Source organism: Brachyhypopomus gauderio, chromosome 2 (genome assembly GCF_052324685.1).
Source record: "Brachyhypopomus gauderio isolate BG-103 chromosome 2, BGAUD_0.2, whole genome shotgun sequence".
Taxonomy (NCBI): domain Eukaryota; kingdom Metazoa; phylum Chordata; class Actinopteri; order Gymnotiformes; family Hypopomidae; genus Brachyhypopomus; species Brachyhypopomus gauderio.
Window position 1 is genome coordinate 40,413,886 of NC_135212.1, and position 25,022 is coordinate 40,438,907.

At 40.4% G+C, this 25,022-nt stretch overlaps 1 protein-coding gene across 2 annotated transcripts in view; it reads left to right on the forward strand.

Annotated features, from left to right (window-relative positions):
• LOC143504704 (scavenger receptor cysteine-rich domain-containing protein DMBT1-like) overlaps positions 1–10,023 on the forward strand; it is a 49,325-nt gene extending 39,302 nt beyond the window's left edge. Inside the window, exons 2-8 of one of the 2 annotated variants that reach the window (XM_076996000.1) lie at positions 795–827; positions 1,020–1,334; positions 6,899–7,219; positions 7,298–7,579; positions 8,614–8,937; positions 9,017–9,178; positions 9,329–10,023. In XM_076996000.1, coding sequence (XP_076852115.1) covers positions 795–827; positions 1,020–1,334; positions 6,899–7,219; positions 7,298–7,579; positions 8,614–8,937; positions 9,017–9,178; positions 9,329–9,531 — 1,640 coding nt within the window. In that variant the 3' untranslated portion in view covers positions 9,532–10,023. The remainder of the gene's footprint in view (positions 1–794; positions 828–1,019; positions 1,335–6,898; positions 7,220–7,297; positions 7,580–8,613; positions 8,938–9,016; positions 9,179–9,328) is intronic. The other variant, XM_076996009.1, reaches the window with a different exon arrangement.
• Positions 10,024–25,022: the final 14,999 nt, after the last annotated feature.

The following is a 25,022-nucleotide window of genomic DNA, read 5'->3' on the forward strand; positions in this document are numbered from 1 at the left end:
AGTCCCCTTGGGAGACCTCCCATTACAGGGAGGCTCCACACCGAGTGGACTGCTCCACCCACTCCAGGAATTGCTAGGGTCTATGACCTGGTTTCCGCCAGCATGACGGGATAGATCTCCATCTTTGACAGGAGCTATTTTGGCCCCTGGGCTAAGCATAATCATGCGATACATGACAAACGAGAGAACAGCACTATTGTGGTCACACTCTCAAGTCACCTCAGTGTTACTTAAAGTAACACAGCCGAAAGTTGGCTGGTTATTCTGTGACAGGCCAACATGAAATACTGCCACTGCTGATGGGGGCAGCCGGAAGGGGGCCTCCGTAGCTTGACACTATGATTTGTAGATCAGTAGGCAGGGAAATATTCTGAGTAAAAGCTGAGGCTAAAGGGGATAATAACAGTTTTACCCATGGGATAAGATTTTTTGCCAAAGCCATACTTTGCCAACATTCAAAGCCATTTTCCTAATTAAACAAAAGTATTCTTCCCTAAAACATGTAGCAGTCTAGCACACTCTTGTATTTCAGATAATTAGACAAAAAAAACCAAGAGATATGTGTAAAACATATCCCCAAATAAAATATTTATATATCTCCTCAGGATACAGTAATTTCATATTCAAAGAATGCAAATATACTGTACTTAACATAAAAAGTTACAAATAGCCAATGATGCACAGACGCACATACAGGAACAGACACAGGCACACATATGAAGTGGTTTGTTTTGTAGCTAGATTGTTGCTTGGAAATGAATCATCAGCTTAATAACAATTCTCTTTTTTTCCAGTTTCCAGTGTCTTTAATGTTTCCTTGTTTGCTGGTAAGTGTCTGGTTCAGTCATAAACTTTGGCTTGTAGGCTGTAGATTCTTCCAATAAACCATCATGCATCTTGACTCTTCAGACATCCTTTGCAGAATGTTTTACATTATAACACACAGAAAACAATGTTTGGCTTAGTTCTGCACATATGTGACCATTTATTAAAACTGAATTTTTATTCTTTCCTGATAGATGGCCTTACCTTAAGACTCATCGGGGGCAGTAATGCCTGCTCTGGTAGAGTAGAGATCTACCATAATGGGCAGTGGGGGACAGTGTGTGATGATGACTGGGACATGAAGGATGCAGAGGTGGTGTGCAGACAGCTGGGATGTGGCCAAGCCCTTAGTGCCCCTAACACGGCCCACTTTGGTCAGGGAAGTGGTCCGATATTTCTGGATAATGTTATTTGTTCTGGAGGTGAAAGCTCCCTCACACAGTGCCCTCATAGAGGATTTGGGCAACACGACTGTAGTCATGGTGAAGATGCTGGTGTTACGTGTTCAGGTATGGAGAAACCTTCATAGATTAGAAAGAAAATTACAATGTCCAATGATACTGAAATCTGAAAGACACTGCAATACTGCCATCTTTATTTGTCAACACTGAACTACATCAGAGAAACTAGGTCTGCATTTCCTGAAAAAATACACAGTGCTTGGAAAGAGCTTGATGTATATGGTTGTTATGCCATTGCTAGTAGTTGCTGCGATATTCTAGGTGGTTGCTAATTTGCTGTGCTTTTATTAAGCAGTTGCCAGTTACTAGGTCTTTGCTAACTAATTGCTATGTTATCCCAGATTGTTGCTGATGTTGTGTTGCTAGTGGTTGCTGTGTTCTTTCTAGGTGGTTGGTAAATATCTAAACATTCCAACAATGCATTTCCACAAACAAATTCCAAACTTTACACTTATATAATATAAAAATTATACATTGTATCAAGACCAAAAATAATAGCACACCATAGAGCTGGGCGATATGGCCCTCCAAAAAAATCTTCGATAAATTTTTTTTTTTATCCGATTTTTGATTTTAATAGATTTATTTTCCTCTACTAAAAAACTACAGATGATAAAGGAATGGTTAAAAAAAGTTTTAATTTATTTTTCACTTAAATTTCCCCTTTGGAGTTAAAGTGCAACCAGAAACAAGCAAAACAATTCTAAACAAGTGAGAACATTGTGACGGGCAGGTGTGAGCAACAAAAAGGAAGCGATCACGCCAAGTCTCAGGGAAAAAGGATGGTTTAATATAAAGTGTGCAAACCTAAAACCCGTGCAATAGATCCAAATTAAGGATATAATGACCAGCGGTCAACTGGTACAAAGACAAGACATATATAGACAGACAAACGACCATCAGGTGGGAACGGATCACGGGCTCCGCCCACCTGAGGGGCGTACACGACGTCACAAAACAACAACAACACAGCCGCTGTGGACGGAGGCGACCGGTAGGGGGCCGCCTCACCGTGACAGACCCCCCCACCAAGCCGCACTCCCCTCCACTGGGTGTGTGGCACACAGCGGCTGCACAACAACACGAAGGGGCAGGAAGGCAAGGACAGGCAGGGACACACCTCCTGCAGTCCACGAGCTGAAACACAAAACACATAACGTTAGTCAGCTCACCTCCCTGGGCGGGACCCTGGACCGACTGGGCCGTTAACAACACATAACCACGCCCCGGTCAGTCATAGGGCCCTCGCGCCCTAACCGGCCCTTGGCCGGTGAGCCCCACAGGTGTGAGGACGAGGAGCTATGGCTCCTGTGTCGTCCTTAGCGTATGTGTGTGTGCAGGTTACCTCCCCGAGGCGTGACTTCCTCACCTCCTGGACCTACCTCCTCCCAGAGCTGACCCCTGCCTTCTGCTAGGGGTCACCCCAGCCTCCTGGGGGAGCCAACCCCTCCCGGGGTCCCTCATCACAAGGTGGACTCCTCCACCCAACCCAGGAGCGCCAGAGACCGAGGCCCAGAGCACCCCCGACGTGGGCTAGGGAGCAGCCCCAAGGGCCTCCTGGTCACCCCGGGCAGGAGGGAGGATCTCCTCCCTCAGCAGGAGCTTTTCAGACCGGAGCCCCATGGTCCCCAAACATCCGGGGGCCCCAGCCCTCTAGGGAGGGGCTCTTCATGACCGGGCTCCGGTCACCCCACAACACAAGGGGGCTCCTGCCAGGTGGAGACCCCCACAAGGTCCAGGAACACCACGACACCGCCAGGGGGAAGCACCTGCACAGAAACAGCACACACACACACACCCCAACACAGAACACAAACGCGCCTCAGACGCCCTCCTTGCCATACCCAGTGGCACGGGACCACAACCGCCCCCCTCCCAAACACACATTTAAGGGGAGGAGCAAGCGTGGAATTACACTTAACAGTAGACAACACGCTAGGACACAACACACACACAAAGACTAGACAAGCAAACAAAAACGGTGCACAGACAGACAGACGGGACCTACACATGCGTGCTCTACATAAACACAGTGACGCGCGCCGCTCAGAGTCGCAGTCGCTCCCCACATTTAACACAAGACACACGGGGAGCAAGGCGATGGTGACGAGCGGCGACCGCGTCACACACAAAACATTCAACATAGAACATAACGAGCACGCACACTGATCCACACATCCGTTGACATGAACACACGTTTTAACAAACACAAAACATGAAGAGCCTTTCCAGGGAAGACGCCCTGGTCTTCGCCGTGCCACAAACACACACGGCGGAGCTCTTCAGACAAACTAACAAACAGACACGAAGAGTTTTCCCAGGGCAGACAGCCCTGGTCCACGCCGTGCCACAAACACAACACAAAAGCACGGCGGAACTCTTCACAAAACACCACGCAGACAAACACTTACCACGAGACATGACCACGAACGAAGGAGAAAGAAAAAGAGACTCGGCGGCTTCCGAAGGGTGGCTGGTCATTCTGTGACGGGCAGGTGTGAGCAACAAAAAGGAAGCGATCACGCCAAGTCTCAGGGAAAAAGGATGCTTTAATATAAAGTGTGCAAACCTAAAACCCGTGCAATAGATCCAAATTAAGGATATAATGACCAGCGGTCAACTGGTACAAAGACAAGACATATATAGACAGACAAACGACCATCAGGTGGGAGCGGATCACGGGCTCCGCCCACCTGAGGGGCGTACACAACGTCACAAAACAACAACAACACAGCCGCTGTGGACGGAGGCGACCGGTAGGGGGCCGCCTCACCGTGACAAACATTCAGTAACTTTTAGAAGGCTTTCTCCAACATAGTTTAAGCACTGACACAATGCAACTTCAAACTTTAAATAAATAAATAAATAAAACACACCCTCAAAAAATAAATAGATATAAATAATTTGGTGCCTTTTTTAATAAAATGTAAAACAAATATAATTTAACAATTGTTGCATGTTGTGTACTGACAGTCACGCTGTCTACATTCCGATTAAGAACAGGGCTGCCTTCACTTTAGCCTAAATTCCAGCACTTTTCAAACCTGAAACATAATGTACCATTAAAATCCGTCAGGTAAATGTTCCTTCCCCTGTTTTTGAGGGGTGTTTCTTTATACTACACTGTAAAAAAAAATCTGTTAAATTTACGGTAAAAGACTGGCAGCTGTGGTTGCCAGAACTTTACCGTAAAAAAAAGGTGACAATGTAAAAAACACTACGGTATCTTTTTTGACAACTGTAAATTTCATCATTTAGAACTGTTCTTTTTACGGAAAATGACTTTACAGCTTACAATAATACACTGTAAAATTAACAACTTTTAAAAATAAACCTATTTATGGTGAATAATTTTAAAAACAACTGTTTTTTACTGTTTATCTCTATGATGAATACATTACAACCATTATTATTTTACAGTATTTGATTGTAAAGTCCAACTTCACAGTAAATTACTGGTAGGCCGCCATCACTAGGGCCTCCCAGTTGTTGCCACCAATGATCTACAATATAGATAGATCATTGGTTGCCACATTGGTTGCAACAAATCACTTTTATTTTGCCTTAGCAACGTAATCACGCATGAAGCCGTAATCACGCGTATTTAACACAATATGTGAAACATGAGGGCAGGTCATTAGCACTGTAACATTAAACAAACACGGTAGGTAGACTCAGACAATGTACAACTACATAAACTAATACAGGGAGACTTAAACTAACAAAAAATATAATCAAATACATAATCAACAACAGCATGTCATAACACTTACACATAACGCGTATCAATAACGGAGCCACGGGGGCTCATGGGAAGTAGCGCCGCCCCCAGTGGACCGACGCTGCACAATTTTACAGACTTTAAGCAGAAAAGCCTTAAATTTTCTCAAAAATCAGCAATGCGCCTTGTATGTGCACTGAATTCAAAAATCTGTCCCTGACACAGATATGTAATGTGTACGCTGGCAGCGATAAACTAACCAGAGAACATTACGTAAAATGTAATTGAGTAAAGAACAGCGGGAGAAGCGTCTCTACAGTCACCATTCGAGTGAAGGCAGCAATGATAGCACAAGACTTGAATATCGAAAACTTTTAAGTGCACCTTATGTTCCAGAAAACACAGTATTCCTTATATGTATAAATATTTGACCCATATTTACAAAGACAATTTCTAAAATGGCAGTACATTGTCCTATATTTCAACATGCTTTACCTTTCAGCACTGGCCATATTTTTAGCATTTTCTTTCTGTAGAAATCAAGGTGCGATTTTGCTGATTGATGAATGGTTTTCCCTGTAAATTGAAATGTAGGCTACTCATCAGCAAAATCTGTAATTTAGACTGAATATTTTTTTTTTTTTTAGGGTAATTCCTTGTTTACTACATTACGGAATTTTCTAATATATTTTACCTAAAATATTGAAATTAACATTAAAAATGTGTGCTTTCTACATATTATGACTGTAAAAATTAATTTTATATACTGTTTATTTTTTTAAAGTAAACTATTGCATCTGTTACAGTGATATACTGTTTTCTACTTTATGATCTTTTACTGTTGCTATTTTATAGTTTATTACCGTAAATTCAACAAACATTTTTTACAGTGTACCACAGTTTATACTTTATACTACCATAGTTGCCAGGTTCGCGTTTTCACGCCAAATTGGGCTTGTTTGAAAACCCAGCCGCGGGTAAAAATTCTGGGTTTTTTGGGCTACTTTTGTGTTGGGCCATGCGGGAGTTACAAGTCAACACTAAGAATGGATCGCGATATAATTAATTTGTCTCCATTTTACACACTAAAATGGAGACAAATTACACATTTTACTACAACTCCAGATCACGGAGCTAGTTGCTCTTTTCTTGGGCACAAGCTCCGCAGTCATGTGTGTGTGTGTGTGTGTGTGTTGAGGGTGGATGGGTGGGAGGTGCTAAACTCACTGAACTACGGGAGCCCACAGTGCAGCGTCGGTGGTGAAAATTAAAACTCAGAAAATCGATTTTCTTAAAAACACATCGTCCTTAACTGTAAATTCGAATGAATAGATAATATCGATTAATCGCCCAGCTCTAGCACACCAATATAAAACACAGTTCAGTAGTGTGAATGATTTAGGTTCAGGCTCACCTTTGACAGTTGTCTTCATTCAGGCTCATGTGTGAGCACCAAAACTCATATGAACAAATACATTCACATGGAAGCTACCTGTTTCTGGTTAGGTCATAACATTATTATGCATTAGCTAATTTGACCTATATAATTTAGTCATACAACACAGACAAGTATGACTTGTTTCACTGCAGAGATACTTAGATGTTTGTACAGTATATTATTTCTCTTCAGTGTGTTTATTCACAATGTGTTTAAGTGGGGGAAACATTTCCTAATACCTGCAAGGATGAACAAACAAATCATTCAGTGATCACTTCTCATCTAAGATTAGATTTCAAGTAGATGTTTGATTAATATATCTTCTTAAGTACAACTATAAAGACTTATGAAATAATAATGTTTTGCTTTGATGACAATGTGTTTTGAAATTGCAGCTTGTTAATAATGAAGCAGTCTATAATTATAACAAACATTATTTGTTTTAATATGAAGAATCAGAGACCAAAGAGATCAGACTGGTGAACAGTACGACACACTGCTGTGGTAGAGTGGAGATCTACTATAATGGACAGTGGGGAACAGTGTGTGATGATGACTGGGACATGAAGGATGCAGAGGTTGTGTGCAGACAGCTGGGATGTGGCCAAACTCTCAGGGCCCCTACCAGTGCCCACTTTGGTCAGGGACGAGAACCAACATGGCTGGATGATGTTCAGTGTAAAGGAACTGAGATCTATTTAGATCATTGTTCACATGGAGGATATGGGGTCGAAAACTGTGGACATACTGAAGATGCTGGAGTTGTGTGTTCAGGTAAGTGGATGTTATTTGTAGCAGAAAAGTTAATGAACAAATGCATTTACAAAACAACTGAACTTATTTCTTTAACAGATGTCTTGAGAAGTCCCACATTCATCCAAATCCCATCACACTCTGTTGTTTCACCTGGAGAGGTCATTCAGTTCAGATGTACCACACCCAATCCAACCTGCATCTCTGCAGACTTCCGACTGTACAGAGATGGGATGCATTTAACTACCCAAACAGCTGAATCTACTGCAGTATTTACTTTGACTGTGCACCCCTCCCATCAGGGCCAGTACAGCTGTGATTACTTATACCAGGGAAATGACATCACCTCACCCACGAGCAGCTCCATTGGTATTACTGTGGGTATGTGCAGGGTGTAATGCGTTTTTACTTTGTAGTATCATTAAACTGTGTGAAGAGTATTGGTAAATATGTGCACTACTGCATTACAAAACTTAACTGTAGCAATGTGTGTGGCAATTTTGAAAATACTGATGTTTAGAGTGAAACTAGTATTTCTGAGATGTTAGAGACTTAGGGGATTCTTCTCAGCATAGATGTCTCATGGTGCCATTCTGCAGTTCTTGTACAAATACTGAATTCAAATACTTTGAATTTTTTAATGAAGATCTAAGTTGCTTTAGTCCAAATCATTTAAAATCATGTATTTCCACTTTTACCTTTCCAGGAAGGTTGTAGGACATGCTGAAACCGAGGCATTGCTTTAAACAAATGACGTTTATTATTTAGCGTGGTAGTGCTTAGTAACATTAGCGAGAGACAAATGCAACAGACATTGCCTCAAAGATGAGCAAACATCACAACATAGACACACATTAAATACCGAAAAATAAACGAGACCCAAATGTAGCACATCACGGTAACGAGACAGGTGCGATGAATGAACACACGCACACGTAACCACACCCACAGGAAAAACATATATGGACTTAACCAGACCAAGTATTTTTATGTTTAGCTAATTTTCACTGTGTAGTAAAGGACAAATCCTACTCACTAGCTAAGTCTGCCAGTAAAGTACATTGGCAACCATGGTGACGGTGATGCACTTGCTCCAAGTCATGCAGTACCAGCCACTTCCTGTTTCTTGAGTGGCACTTGACCTGCATAACATGACATTGAACACAGATGGAGCAGAGTGATTATTGCTCAGTTCTGGACATTTGACCTTTGCATTTGTGTCTAATGAAAATATCTCACATAACAAATTATCATAAAACTCCTCTTACTTTCTGCTAGTACTAGACAAGAGTTTCCATGTGGGATTTCAGATCTCCAGTCAACTTCTGTTGGTTTCTCTGTTGTGGGTGTTTGCAGTTTTCATAGTCAGATCTGTGATATTAGTTTGCAGCCTTTTAAATTCTTCTGTTTTCCAGTGAATCTGCAAAGGCCCAATATCTCCTTCAGTTCTCCTGATGGAAGGTTCCAACTGGGTCCTCAGAGGTCAGAGGTGACCAGGAGTCACAGCTTCTCCATCATCTGCTCCACTGAACCTCAGTATCCAGGAGGCTCATTCCACCTGGAGTTCAGTGGATCCAACATCAGCAGAACTCAGTCAGCTGATAACCACTCATCCACCTTCATCTTTCCTGAGGTGGATTTTGACAGTCAGGGAAATTACAGCTGTTTTTATGAAGTAGATGTGTCTGGACTCACTTTTACATCCAACAACACAGAAGTCTTGGTCATTACTGTCAAAGGTAAAGTGAGCTATAAAAGTTTTGTTTGTTTATGTTGTATGTGGTGTAGTTGATATGTTAATGGTCTTTTCTCTCACAGCATCACTGGCTCTCTTCATTGGTTTTGGAGTGACAGCTGCTCTGCTGATCATACTGCTGATCATATTAGCGCCAGTTAGCATTTGCTTCATAAAGAGACGCAAAGAACAAAACCAGATTGATGAGAAACTGGAGCACAGAAAGTGTGAGGACTTTCAGCTGGGTTCGTTTTTCATTTTTTTAATACTTAAGACGTGGAATTTTTGAAATATTTAAATGACTAAACTGTTTTATAAGCATTGATACTCTTCTACACAACATCAAATCTTGTTCCTGAGAAATTTGATTTCTTTATGTATGTGACACTCTGTAGGTGCCAGAAACACCTATGACTTTCCTCGAGGGCTGGATAAGGTTGATGATGATGATGATTATGAAAATGCTGATATTTTCCAGCAGAGAGAGAATTCACAGGACTCCGATGATGACTACATTAATATACATGCTGATGTAGAGAATAGGACAGAGGACAATGACTATGAGGGGGAACAAATTTATGCAAACTGTTTGGAGTAGTGTGGTGAACTATTTTAAACATCTAGTGTGAGTTCATAATGTAAACGAACCAAAAATCAACATCAGTTATGTATATTTCAAATTAAATGAAAACATAAAATGGAATATGTAAGTGTTACACCTGGCTCCTTCCTCCCTGTCAGTCGTACATTTGTTTCCTTCTTCCATATGCTCAGTGTTGTAATTTCAGGTGTAACGCTTGTTCATTTGTAAATCTGCCCCTCTTTAGTTATCTCAACCATGTCTGAATCAGTTCCCTAATTCTCTTCTGTATACAGTGGGGAAAAAAGTATTTAGTCAGTCATCAATTGTGCACGTTCTCCCACTTTAAAAAAAGGAGAGAGGCCTGTAATTGACATAATAGGTAGACCTCAACTATGAGAGACAAAATTTATTTAAAAAATTCGGAAAATCACATTGTCTGATTTTTTATGAATTTATTTGCAAATAATGGTGTAATCACTCCTCAATAAAGTGTGCTTACTTTTGGTATGTTTGACTCCGTGTCTTTCCTATTGAGAACTATTGCACCCCAGGGTCTTAAGGAAGAACAACCAGTACAATTATGGTCAAGGTGGGAGCATAATGGCTAACTTCGAGGTAGTTTTTTGGATTCACAACCAAGATGGAAAAACAAACCTTACATGTACTAAGGAGAAGAAATCTTAATTTAAAAAATTACCTTTCTGCTTGTAACATATATTTCTTTATATGTTTGTTTGCTTGCTATATTCAAATAAAAAATACTTTGCACTCAAGTACAAACAGTTAAATTCGCTCGCTAAGTGTTTGGCAGCGGAGCAACAAATGACCAAGATGGCCACCGCGGGGGTGATTGAACCGTCAAGATATATAGAGTAGAGGACTACTGTACACATGTCCTGCAAGGACTACAATAGGACATTAAGAATGGCCAAGAAACATTCCACGGTGAACATTAAAACACCGAAATGCAGATGTCAGGGAATGTGCCACGAACGTCTGCTGTTTGTGGGGTTAAAAATGTTGTGAAGTTGGCTAATCAAGTCCCTTTCATTCCTTTTGTATTTGTAAGTTGGCCTACTGACCTACTTGTGGATACAAACTCATGAGTGTCCATGTGCTGCTGAGGGATGTGGGAGATGAAAAGAGATGAAGCATAATCACAACACACATTGTGACACGCTGACAGCAACACACATACATGTGGATGCGGTGGATGGATGTAGATGGGTGGCATTAGGCAGATGGGTGGCGTTATAGTTTGACTTCTTAAAAGCAAAGAATGTTTAAAATTCTGTATGCAGTCTTACTGAGACCCAGCCCTTCTATCTTCAGTGATATCTCTTCACACCGCAAGTTCAGTGTCACAGTACTGAATCCTTCCATACTTATTAATATGGTTTTAAAAACCTTTACATTTAAGATTTACTACTAAGATCTACAGCCATTGTCTTGCTTGTTTGTGCAAACCAAATTTGATTTAGATTCCACAATTTTTATCTGTACATTAAAACAAACAATACAGGACATATTTTCATGAGTTGAGTTTTCATCTGCAGCACATGCTACACACTTTCAAATCCTCAGTCTTTGCAAGGGCAAAATCAAACTGCAGAAAACAGATGAAACAGAAGGGGACTACGTGGTTGTTTTTGCTAATACTGTTGGGGGGGGGGGGTGCCAATACTTAGTTAATACTCTATTTTCTATTGTGCATTATGCAAAAACCCACACTGAACCCTCCTGCCATATTTGCCACTGTTCCATCTTGTTCATTTTAGATCTAACAGGTGAAATGTTAGATTATTGTGACTTATTTTAAGTGTTTTAAAGATCATAAACTACTTCTTAGAAGCAGACATATTTCCGATAACGCTCAAGATCGCTGGGGTCAGGCCACTCCAAAGAAATCTAGATGACTCCATTTTATACTATAAATTTAATATTCTTTGTTAAAATACTTAGAAAAGTAGTGTTTACACAAATCTATCAGTCAGATATTTACATTTCCACTTGAAGACTTGGTACTTAAGTGACTAGTAGTTCTAGAAGTGCAGGTCACATACTGATGTTGGATGAAAAGGCTTGGCTCTCAATCTCCACTCTAATTCATCCTAAAGTTGTTCTATTGGGTTGAGGTCAGGACTCTGTGCAGGGCAGTCAAGTTCATGCACGCCAGACTCATCAGACCATGTCTTTATGGACATTGCTTTGTGCACTGGTACACAGTCATGTTGGAAGGGTAAGAGGCCAGCTTCAAACTTTTCCCACAAAGTTGGGAGCATGGAATTGTCCAAAATGTCTTGGTATACTGAAGGATTCAGAGTTCCTTTCCCTGAAACTAAGGGGCCAAGCCCAGTTCCTGAAAAACAACCCCACACCATAATCTCCCCTCCACCAAACTTTACACTTGGCACAATGCAGTCAGACAAATACTGTTCTCCTGGTAACAGCCAAACCCAGACTCGTTCATCAGATTGCCAGATGGAGATGCGTGATCCAGAAAACTCCGGAGAACACGCCTCCACTGCTCTAGAGTCCAGTGGCAGTGTGCTTTACACCACTGCATTCGACGCTTTGCAATGGTGCACTTGGTGATGTATAGCTTGGAATGCAGCTGCACGACCATGGAAACCCATTCTATGAGCTCTTTACGCACTGTTCTTGAGCTAATCTGTAGGCCACATGAAGCTTGGACGTCTGTAGTGATTGACTCTGCAGAAATTTGGCAACCTCTTTGCACTATGCACTTCAGCATCCGCTGACTCAGTTCCGTCAGTTTATGTGGCCTACAACTTTGTGGCCGAGTTGCTGTCATTCAGAACAACTGTCTCAGTCCAGGCCTGGCCATCAGGGTTCATAAACAGCAGTATACATTTGTTCAGCTATCGGTGTTCCATAGATTCACAACACATGGCTGTCAGGAAAGAGTTTTAAAGTTTACAGCTGTACAGCCAGATGGAGCCAACAGACTAATCAGGCTAGATGAGCAACACCTGCTTGGAAGCCATTATAAGAAGCTCTCTTGAAAGCATTTGTTGCCGAGTTTTTGACAGTGTTCTGCCAAAACACTAGCTGTTGTCTGAGTCTGAGTCCTCTTTTCTCTTGAGTCTTTCGCTTTTCTTGGATTGTATCCTTTCCTTACTTTTTAAAGTATTTTCTGTAAGGCTATACTTTCTGTTGGAAAGTTTATTTCAGTTGTGTCTTCCTCAGTGTTTGAGAGCCAGTCCTTCCCCTGGTGTCCCTTGTTCAGTCTTCAGGAGGCTGAGAAATTGTAAAAAAAATGTCAAGCCTCTCCAACTTAAGATATTCTAGTGACCCACTGTGCCTGTGTTTTTAAGTTGGCCAAAATGAAGTATTAATTGTCAGGCTATTAATCCCATCATGTCCACTGACAACACAGTCTCAACAGCAAAAACAAGTCAACAAAGAGGAGCTCTAGCAGCTAAAGGACTTGTGCAGAACCAGTAACGTAAAACCAAAGACATTATACATGAATTTATGTTGCGGTATTGGTGGTGGTGGTGGTGGTGGGGGGCGTTGTTGTATTATAAACCAAAACACCGCTGACCAGTTTTCAACACTCTATAATTTTAACATTGATTATGATGACACTGAGCTTTTAATGCAGTCATTTAATCTACACTGTTCAAATATCATGGATAAAGTCGCACCCATATAGCTCAGGTCTAAATCTATCCATAACACTGAACCATGGTTAACACAGTAGGTTCATACTTACAGGCAGGTCTGTCACAGGGCTGAGAGATTATGGAAAACTACTAGGTTGGAAGTTCACCGCCTGAATCTTAAAGAGCATCGTTCCACATTTAATGTGCTTGTACAAGAAGCCAGATCGACCTTTTTCGTGAATTGTATTTTATCATCCAAGAGAAATCCTAGGAAATCCTTATTTGATACTTTAAATCGAATAGTTGCTCCTCCTAACACGACTTTACCATGTTTCTCAGTCAAAGACTGTAATAGGTTTTTATCTTTCTTTGTGGATAAGGTAACGAACATCAGATCTAATATTCAGCCTGTGAAGTGTACAATTAGCGCTCCTCTACAACATTCTTTAACAATTATGGAGTCATTTCAAACCATTAGCTTGGGAGATCTGATGGACATTATTGCGAAAATTAAACCTTCATTTAGTTCCTTGGATATAATTCCACCTTCACTATATTTTTTAAAAACTTAAAAATAGAAATAAAAATAAAAAACCAGATATAGGCTCTGCAGTCTTAACTTATAAATTCTTCTTTGTTGACAGGTTGTGTTCCTACTTATTTTAAACATGCATCTGTCCAGCCAGTGATTAAAAAACAAACCTTGATCCTGCAGAGCTTAAAAACTATAGACCAATATCTAAACTACCATTTTTGTCTAAAATCTTAGAGAAGGTGGTAGTCAATCAACTCACTGCTGCTCTGGAAAAATATAATATATGATAAGTACCAGTCTGGCTTTTGTAAACGTCATTCTACAGAAACGGCTCTGCTGAGTGTTTCTAATGACCTGCTTATGTCATCTGATGTAGGTGATTGTTCAGTTTTAGTATTGCTTGACCTCAGTTCTGCATTCGATACTGTAGACCATCAGATCTTAATTAAGAGACTAAGAGATTGTGTAGGTTTATCCGGTACAGCATTGAAATGGTTTACATCTTATTTAACTGAAAGTCGCTTTGCTGTTACTATGGAAAATTATGTCTCTGACTCTGTTCTTTTGTCCTGTGGTGTTCCACAGGGTTCAGTCCTGGGCCCACTGTTATTTTCTCTCTACGTGCTTCTCTTGGGCCAGATAATTGATGGCTTTAATATTACTTATCATCTATTTGCTGACGATATTCAGCTTTATTTCTCTTTTAAACCGAATGAAATTCAGAGTCTACATAGGCTACTAGACTGTTTGGAAGCCATTAGGGACTGGTTGGCTAATAACTTCCTACAGCTAAATGCGGAAAAGACAGAAGTTATGATTGTTGCTCCTAGTAAGGTGACTCCGGTAATCAAACAATTGTTTGGTTTTCTTTGCCCAGTCACCCAGACGACGCTGTGTAATCTCTGTGTTTTATTTGATCAGTCTTTGTTGTTAGATATACACAGGGCTCTCAAGTTTTGAATTCATTTTAGAGTGTAAGAGTTGGTGGCGAACGTAGTTGTATTTCGCGATCGATCGCCATTTATATATATATCAGACATATATATATGGATCAGAGGTAAATAAACTAGATTTTTTTTTTTTCGCCGTGTGAAATCGGAAGTGTGGCGTGTGAAGACGGTAAAATGAGTGTGTCACACACTCAATGCGTGAGACTTGAGAACACTTAAACAGTTGACAGCCGTTTTTGTAACCCCACCCTCACGCATCTTTTGCAAAAGTGGCTAAATAGCAATATTTGAATGTGAATATCTCTAAAACTATTACAGCTAGAAGGCTGAATGTTTAGAAACTTGTATATGTGTAATTTATGTACTTTCTGGTGATGTAAGTTGTGTTGTGTCAATAGAAAAAATTCCCAAAGTTGGAAAAAAAAATCAACTAAGAGTCATTTTCACCTGTCATTATCTCATGGATGGAGTAGAAGGCTGATCTATGTTTTATGTTTCAAAGTACTTCCAGTGGCAATGTTGAAGTAATAATTAAGCTGCCTGTATGTGGTCCAGTTTTTCCACAATTTGCTGTCCAGTATCCGATTTCACATGTACGGTACCCTTATTTGGACACTGATTCCCAAAATACCCCAAAAAAAATTTTTTGTTCTGTTATATACTTTGATATGTGCTGATTATGTGGTGGAAAAATTGGAATGGCCTTTTTTGATATAGTGGTTTTATTCCCCACTGAATATCACCAATATCATGGAAAAATAAGATGAGCATGATGGAGATGACTGAAGAGCCTACGCTGGTGGATGGGAAATTTAAATATAAGAAACTTCCAAATGGAAGTACAAACATAAATATTGTTATTTGCACTTATCACAGGCGCACTTCCACCCTTCGTTACCACCTCAACGCAAAACATGTTGGGGCTAATGCGCAGGTCAGTAATGACTTAGCTGCTAAATGTATTCCTAGTACGATAGGGTGACCAAACGTCCGTATTTCCTGGGACATGTCCGTATTTCATATCCTGTCCTGGGCGTCCCGGGTTTTTTTTTTAAGTGAGGAATTGTCCTGGTTTTTAAATGACCTTAATTGGACCATTAAGACTGGATTAAACTTTCGTTAGTGACCGCAGTGCACACCTCGCGCAAACGGCGGAGGCGTTTAAACTTGTCACATTATTTGCAGAGTTGTTCGCTCTCTGTGGTCAAAGATAAAGGCTTACAAGAAGCGCTGCAAATTGCGTCAACTGATGCAAGTTACGAACTGCCGTCCAGAAAGACAATGTCGAAGAAAATCCAGCAGCTGTATGATGAGGAAAGGGAAGTAAAACAGGTTATTGTGAAGAGCACCACAAATGTGGCTCTGACTGGGGATCACTGGACCTCTGCTAGCAACAAGAATGATCTTGGTGTGACAGCTCATATTATAGATGATGAATGGAAGATCCAGTCATTTGCTTTGAGCATGCAGAAGACCACTTCTAGGCACTATGGAGATGCTTGTGGCAGAGGCCTGGGAAATTAAAGAAAAAGTACACCATCTAAAATGGTATTAAACATCTTCTGATTTACTTCAATTCTTCCATTATCCTGAGCAAAACTTCCAAAATTAAACAACATTTTTGGTCAGAATTTCCAGTGTTCTGAAAACTGTTTGCTCTCTTTTCTGCACTCATTTATTGGTCTGTGTAGTAGACTGGTGAAAAAATAAACAAGATGTTGAAGTTTATGATTATGTTCATTGATTCATTCATCATTCAAACTTAAATTAATATTTCTCATGTTAAACACTAAAATGCGATGAAAATGCGATTAATTTCGATTAATTCATTACAAAGCTTCTGATTAATTTGATGATTTTTTTTATCACGTCCCACCCCTTCTACACATTATACACACATACACATATACATATATATATACACACACACACACTATATATATATATATATACAACACGGACAACACGGCGCACATCAGCTGATCAGTCGGCCGCGCAGAGCGGGTCCATAGTTTACATCAGTGACTGTGTTTCAGCTATTCACACAGATATATATGCACTATTACAATACTACTTAATGAATGGCACTATATGAATGTCTGTTCTGTAGGTCCAGTCGTATTGCACAAGTAACCGTCCGCGCTGCGCAGACATGCACACTGGTTCGGTTTGAGGAGGACTGTGAGAGTTGTATCTTCTCATATGGAAGCCCTTTGAACATGAGTAAATTTACACAAACACCGCAGCTCCGAATCAAGCTAATCACCGCTGATAGCATGCTAGCCAGCAGTACTATGGAGAAATGTTCTATTTATTCTGCTTGTAAACAGTACGCCACCATAGCTCGTGCACTGGTCAGGGTGTTTATCATCTCCTCCATACTGAGGATTACTGCTAGGGGTGTGACGATACACGATATTGGGTTCACGAGAACGAGACGTGACGAGATTTTAAGGAAACTAAAATGACAAATTATATGACTGGACAACATACTTTTATTTAACTGAGTTACACATGCATTTTGAAATGTTTTATTAGAACTCTTAACATGCATGATGCAAGCATGAACTTAATAAACTTGTCCTACAAATTGAAATTAAAATAAAATTTCATAAAAGTTAAAATAAAATAAATAAAAATATTTCTCCTTTTTTCAAGCGCAAACAATACAGCGAGTCCCCGCTTAACGACGGTGTTAGACCGAAAAGTCCGTCGTTATGCGCGACCCCAGATTTAGATACGCTTTGATCGTAAATACAGTATAGGAAAAAACGAACAATGTTCTCGTGCACAACACTCCACTGTGCTGCCACTGCTCCTCCGCGCACCGCACAAAATAACATAAAAAGTTGGTCGTAACTCCGGTCCGTCAACCAGACCCGTCGTTAAGCGGGGACTCACTTTATTATGTGCAAAACAAAAAGTTTTTCTCTGTCAATAGGCTACAGAGTGCAAATAGTGCAAACACAGCCTGACCAAGTATGTCACTGAATTTGCTGCAACTACACTGCCATGTTCATTTTTAAGAATATTAACATCGCCACACTGCTCCCGATATCCTGCTGTCTCAACTTGCCAAAGCGCCGTTCTGTCCCTGCTACCAAGTGAGATATGTTGATCTGAGCTACTGAGCTGTGGTGGTGCTGTAAATGTCTCTGTATCGTGCTCGTATTGGCCGCGGTGTGCGGCATTATTTTCATACAATGTTTGTATATGGTCAGTGTCTTATCAGTCACTCTCTTGCCATTTATCATTTCTGCCGGGTACCCAAAATGCTGCCAAACAAACGAGCCTGTCGCCATACCTGGTACCACAAACTGAAAGCACAAAATGGTGCAAGTGACGTCAGGTTTCATTCCATATATTCAGACTTTCATTCCATATATTCAGGTTTTCATTCCATATATTCAGACTTTCATTCCATATATTCAGACTTTCGTTCCATATATTCAGACTTTCGTTCCATATATTCAGACTTTCATTCCATATATTCAGACTTTCGTTCCATATATTCAGACTTTCGTTCCATATATTCAGACTTTCATTCCATATATTCAGGTTTTCATTCCATATATTCAGGTTTTCATTCCATATATTCAGACTTTCATTCCATATATTCAGACTTTCGTTCCATATATTCAGACTTTCATTCCATATATTCAGGTTTTCATTCCATATATTCAGACTTTCATTCCATATATTCAGACTTTCATTCCATATTCTCAGGTTTCATTCCATATACTCAGACTTTCATTCAATATTCTCAGGTTTCATTCCATATATTCAGACTTCATTCCATATTCTCAGGTTTCATTCCATATATTCAGACTTTCATTCCATATATTCAGACTTCATTCCATATTCTCAGGTTTCATTCCATATATTCAGGCTTAGCAGTCATTCTATATATATAGTTTTTTCCTGAACGGCTTGCCATAATATACACATGCACATAAACATACCTATACGCATATGCATACATCTGCATATATACTAGCAGAAGGCCTGTTTAAAGAGAAAAGTTTAAAACAAACTCTTTTTTTAAAGGAATCAACAGAGTCTGCTAACCGGAGGTGTAAAGGGAGGCTGTTCCAGAGCCTGAGTGTTATAGATTGAAAAGCTCTGTCCCTCTTGGTCTTAAATCGAGTTCAGGGAACTGCCAATAGACTTTGGTCCTGTGAGCAGAGACAGCGAGATGGTGAATATTTAGTAAGGAGCTGTGTGACGTATACAGGAGCCTGGCCATTTAATGCTCTATATGTAAAAACAAGAATTTTAATATGAATTCTAAAATTTACTGGGAGCCATTGCAATGAATATAAGATCGGGGTTATGTTATAATTATTAAATTATCACAAAATAGCACCAAAATAGAACGCAATACAGCTTGGCCAATTGCCTGCTGTTTCCACAAAAAAAGTGGAGATAACTTTTTTTTCAGTGTTTTTCCACCACATTATTAACTGAAAGCTGCGTGTGATTGGTCAGATGTGTGGAGCACATGCTTGACATGCGGGCAATGGAGACATTCTTTGCAGTGTTGTCTGGAACAATATGTGGTAGTATAAAGAAACACCCATCAAAAACAGGGGAAGGAACATTTACCTGACGAAAATTAATGTTGCATTGTGTTCCAGGTTTGAAAAGTGCTAAAGTAGGCTAAAGTACTTGAAAATGTAACTGTATTTTGTTTCACAACAAATAGCTGTCTGACTGAATCGATGTGATAAAAAAGCGTATTATTTTGAATAATTTCGAGGATATGTATAAATATTTAACTTAAGTTTAAGGTGCTGGGAAATATTGAAAATGGACCTTCAAAGTGACGTTGTAACGTAGCTCGCGCTGTGGAGCGAGGGGACGGACACAAATGCTGAGAAGAGCGATATTTATTAAAGGGCATACCATCATCGTCGTCGCTGAAACAGTCCGGGGTCATAACGGGTGGGCAGTCAGAATAACAAGCATAGACAGGCATGATGAACACAGGGAAACACTAACCAGGCAGGGAATACACAGAGAACAGGAATAAACGGGCGAAAAGCAAACAAAACCAGAGAGTACAACGAACAAACCAAGAACATCCAAGATAACCAAACAACCAAAATAACCGACGAAGGACAAGGGAGATTCAGGGGCTAATATACACAGAACCGAAACAAGGAACAGGTGATGACAATGACACAGGGGCGTGGTAATAAATAGGGAATCACGGAGACAAACGAGCAGGGCGGGGTGAACGGGCAAGGAACACAGACACGAGGGAACCTGGAGTGACAGCTAGGGGAGGAGGGTGCGGCCATACGTGACAGACGTACAAGTGCTTGAATTCCACCTTGTAAAGGTGTATGAATCCGGCATACATAATTTGCTCATTGCGCTGAAGAGGTGCACGACCTCGCTTTGCACAGGGTCCTCACGCAGGGGCAGAGCCACCGCGATTGCCTCATTTTCGGCTCACGGACCCTCTCGCTGGTCGCGATGCGCCAAGTATAAACTGGCACCGACTGAGGAAATAAACTCTCCGCTCTCTACCACTGGCAGGAGCAGAGCAATACGCGCAAGGAGAGGGAGAGACAGCGAGGCACCGAAGGACAAATAAAAACTGTGGCACTGTGGAACTTGCAGAGCACAAGCGCAATACTGAAGGAAAAAGCAGCTGCCAAATAGGATCCTAAAACGACTCCCATTGTGGAGCTGGTTCCAATCGTTTACTTCAAAGAGCCGGCTCATTCGCGAACGACACATCACTAGAAACTACCATCTGTGGAGCCTTTGGCTACAGGGAGTTTAAATCCTTGGACATAACCGAAATATGTACTGTAACGTGTAATGTGGGAAACAGATGAAAGACACTGAAACACCTAAAACACTAGGGGTGGGTATCACCACTGATTTCCCATTTCGATTCACAAGGTCCCGATTCAATTCGATTTTCGATTCGATTCGATCCAGTATCGATTCTTGTAGGGACATTTCAGTTACAATAAAAAGTGTAGTTTGAATGTGAAATGTTGTAATGATACTGATGATAAAGGAACACTCAAACTTTATTAAAATGTATGTAAGATATTAGTGTTTATACTGTGAACAACAGTTACATTCTTTTTTTAATATCAATTAATGCACACTCTTCCACATTTTTTTACATGTAACAAAAACATTTATGAAAAACTAAGATTTATTCATGACTGCTTTTTGACATCTTGGAGATTGTAAAATTTTTCTGCAAGAAAAGGAGCTGATCAACATTTTGAGGAGTGAGACAGCTCCTTTTTGCAGTAACAATATTGCCAGCTGTTGAGAAAACTTCACAGCTTTATACTTGACGCGTCGCAACCGGCGTGAGGGTCCGCACGCCGAAAACGACGTAATCGCGGTGGCTCCGCTCGTGCACTGTCGCTTTGCGAGCTCGTGCACCTTTCGAATTTTGTAACTTTGCGCGCGCCACGCTTCCGCGCAATGAACAAAGTCATGTTTGCAGGGTTCATACACCTTTAAAAGGTGGAATTAAAGCACTTCGGTTATTTTTTTGGCACGGAGAGAACTTGTAGATAGTTTAATTGCAAATGCCTTCTCTAGTGGAGTTTGTTTAGGTTCTGGCGTTTTTTGAATATCAGGAAGGTGTTGCGGTAAATGATTTCTCAGATTTGTGGTATTCCCACAGTATTTCACCTCCATGTTGCACAGTTTACACACGGCTGTGCTTTTATCCAACTCTTCCCTACCATCATGGTTTCTGAATCCAAAATGTAACCATACATCTGCAGGGTTGCCAAATTTTCAAGATCGCTTGGAGTGAGATTTGAACCTGGAGGGGGTGGCGAGTGTAAAATGGACACAAATTAAGTATTAGATCGATCGCTCGCCAGTGGTTGGCGCCAGAGCGAACTAGTAACTCATTGAATCATAGATGTGGATCAGAGGTACATTTTTTTACTCTTGCTGCAGCCATGCTTAACTGATCACCCCAGCCAAGTGGCGGTGCTCAAGAAAAAAAAGGATGATCTCGCGAGATAAAATGCAAGCCGTTAAAACGGTACACATATGCGGGGAAAATTGGCTAATTCTAAAGATCGATCTCAGGTTTCATAAATCAATATCAAATCATTCAAATGAAGATCGATTTGAATCGAAAGATCGATTTTTTAAACACACCCCTACAAAACACATAAGCACCTAAAACACACCTGGATAGGTTTGGTTAGTTTTTTGTCAATACAGTTGATATATAAACAATTACTTTCCATCTCCTGTTTCAGCATCTCTGGTTTCAGTTTTCGTTATTGGTTTCAGCCGATATAACACTTAATTTGTGTCCGTTTTACGTTCGCCCACCCCCCCCCCCCCCCCCGTCAACAATTTAACACTCGCCACCTCCTCCAGGTTCAAATCCCACTCCAAGCGATCTTCAAAAGTTAGCAACCCTGCTGTCGTATGTTGTTTGTCTTCCGTTCTCTCCTTCATACGTGTTTTACTTACCTGCTTAAGTTGCCAATATTGCTAATATTTACATTCCAATCGGAATTTGCCCTCCGCATTTACTGTGAGAACACACACACACACACTCTGGTGATCAATAGCGGGCAGTGAATGCACACGTGCCCAGAGCAGTGTGCAGCCCTAACCAAGGCGCCTGGGGTGCCATGCACTTCAGTCATGGCCTAGCTGGAAGTCGAATCCACGACTGGGTGGATCCCTAACAACTGGAGCATGACTGCCCTTTATATTTCATTAGGATTTGTACTTTGATTTGCTTTGTTACTTTGGTACTTACTTTGTTTATCAATAAATCCTTGTGACACTTGCGTCTAAATCTCTCGCCACTCTTTACAAAAGCACATGAGTGAATACGGGAAATTGAATTCTGTATGTGTTGAATCATGGAAATTCAGTAGGCTGTGTTGTCTAGTGCACAGGGGATTTTATAGTTACCTTTTATAGGTCATATACAAATATCAGCTGAAAAGATTAAGATGAACTGAATGAGTGGGCCTTCAAAGGGCCTGTTTTCTTAATTGTTCATAATATGTGATTTTATTTTACTGATGCTGAACATTTTTGTAAACTAGCTTTGCAAAATATTTGGTATGGTTGAGTATCTATACACCAAAGTAACATAACCTAGTGCTTTTAAATAATTTTCAAAAGCATAGAAATTACTGCATAATTCAAGACATTACATTTGCAAATGGGAAACTTCAATTTGAAAACTTCAAACACAGTTGTGCTGAAATGCTCAGAACTAATGAAAAACCCATAAACAAAGCACAGAATATCCACATACTGTACATTTTAAAAATTGTTTTGTCAAGAGAATCATATACAGATCTTTCTGTGAGATTATCTGTAGCTGCCACACTTGAATTCAAGTGAAATATTTAAAACTGAAATTCTCATTTTGTTGGTTTGTTTATTTGTTTAGGTTTTGGATGGTTAGGTTTTTGCTGTCAGTGTTATTTGTACTGTCTGCAAAAATAGTGGAACAGCTTTTACTGAGAAATCTGAATGGTGTAGTGTTGGATCTGTTATTAGAGGTGTGAACTGCGTGTCTAAAGAAACTGAAAAAAAGTGAAGCAAAAGACACGCATGGCTAAATTCAACACAGTCTCCACCACAGAACTGTCCACAGCCTCTGTCCTGTGAACAGCATGCTGCTACCTCATCTCACTTCAATGCTTGGTAATATTTAAACTGAATTTAATTGTTTCGTATTTCTAACTTTATTGTACTTTCAGCATTGCCATTGCATAGTGTGTCGGGTAGTTTCTAAACATTTTAAAATGTATGGATGTGAGTTCCTCATTTCACTTGTCATGAAGACATTCATTATCAGATTCATCTTGGCGGGTTTTCTGGGTATCGGATCTCTTTGGGAGGTTTGCTTCTATTGGTTCTTTTCCATGTACAAGTAAACCCACTTAGCTTTGGTTGTACTGGGTAATGGCCTTGATTCCTCTATATTAGTAGTAGTCTGGCTCAAGGGTATCTTAAATTCTGACCTATCTCTGTTACTATCTAGGATGTATTCTGTGGACAGCAAATATTATTAGTACAGACCCAGCATGTAAGTAAGTAAAAATGTGATAAAGTAATAAAATAATTACCCATTAGAGTTCCTTAAAGGCAGATCTAAACAGGAAGGTTTTGAGACTCTTCTTGAAGCTTTACAGGAATAAAATGTCTCTGAGCTCCTCAGGAAGAGAGTTCCAGGGCTTTGGGTCATAGTGGCTAAAAGGACCCTCGCCGATATTTAATCGCCTTTTATCAATCACCAGTAGATTACTGTTTGAAGACCTGAGAGACCTGACTGGAACATATCTAACCACCATTTCATTAAAGAACAAGGCCATGAAGACATTTAAAAATCATCACCAGAACCTTTACATCTATTCTAAAACTGATTTTTCAAGAGAATCATATGCAGATCTTTCTGTGAGATTCTCTGTAGCTTCCAGACACTTGAATTCCGAAATATTAAAAATTGTAATTCTTATCCATTTGTACGTGGTTTTGACGTCCATTTGTTGGTTTGTTCATTTGTTTAGGTTTTGGATGGTTAGGTTTTTGCTGTCAGTGTTATTTGTACTGTCTGCATGAATATTGGAACAGCTTTTACTGAGAAATCTGAATGGTGTAGTGTCGGATGTGTTATTAGTTGGGGTGTGACGGGATCGGCGAGATTTCTCGTCGCGTTTAAAATCTGTCTCGCGAGATTTGTGATCCAGCAAGCAGCCAGAATGACGTCGGAAAATACAGGTATTACTAAGATGCCCCAGCCATTTTCAAATCGTTTGTTTGGCAGCATTTTGGGTACCTGGCGGAAATGATAAATGGCAAGAGAGTGACTGATAAGACACGGATCATATGCAAACATTGTATGAAAATAATGCCGTATACTGCGGTTAATACGAGCATGATGCAGATACATTTACAGCATCACCACAGCTCAGTACTCAAATCAACATATCTCACTTGAACAGAGGTAGCAGGGACAGAACGGCGCTTTGGCATGTTGAGACAGCAGGATATCGGGAGCAGTGTGAGGATGCTAATATGCTATTATGTGGACATGCTAATATTCTTAAAAATGAACATGGCAGTGTAGTTGCAGCAAATTCAGTGACATACTTGGTCAGGCTCTGTTTGCACTATTTGTGCTCTGTATTGACAGAGAAGAACTTTTTGTTTTGCACATAATACAGTGAGTCCCCACTTGACGGGTCCGGTTTACGACGGACCAGAGTTACTTTTTTTAATTTTGCGCGGTGCGCGGAGGAGCAGTGGCAGCACAGTGGAGTGTTGTGCACGAGAACATTGTTAGTTTTTTCTATACTATATTATATATATAAACATATAATCCTATTGTTAGCAGGAGCACCACTAACACAG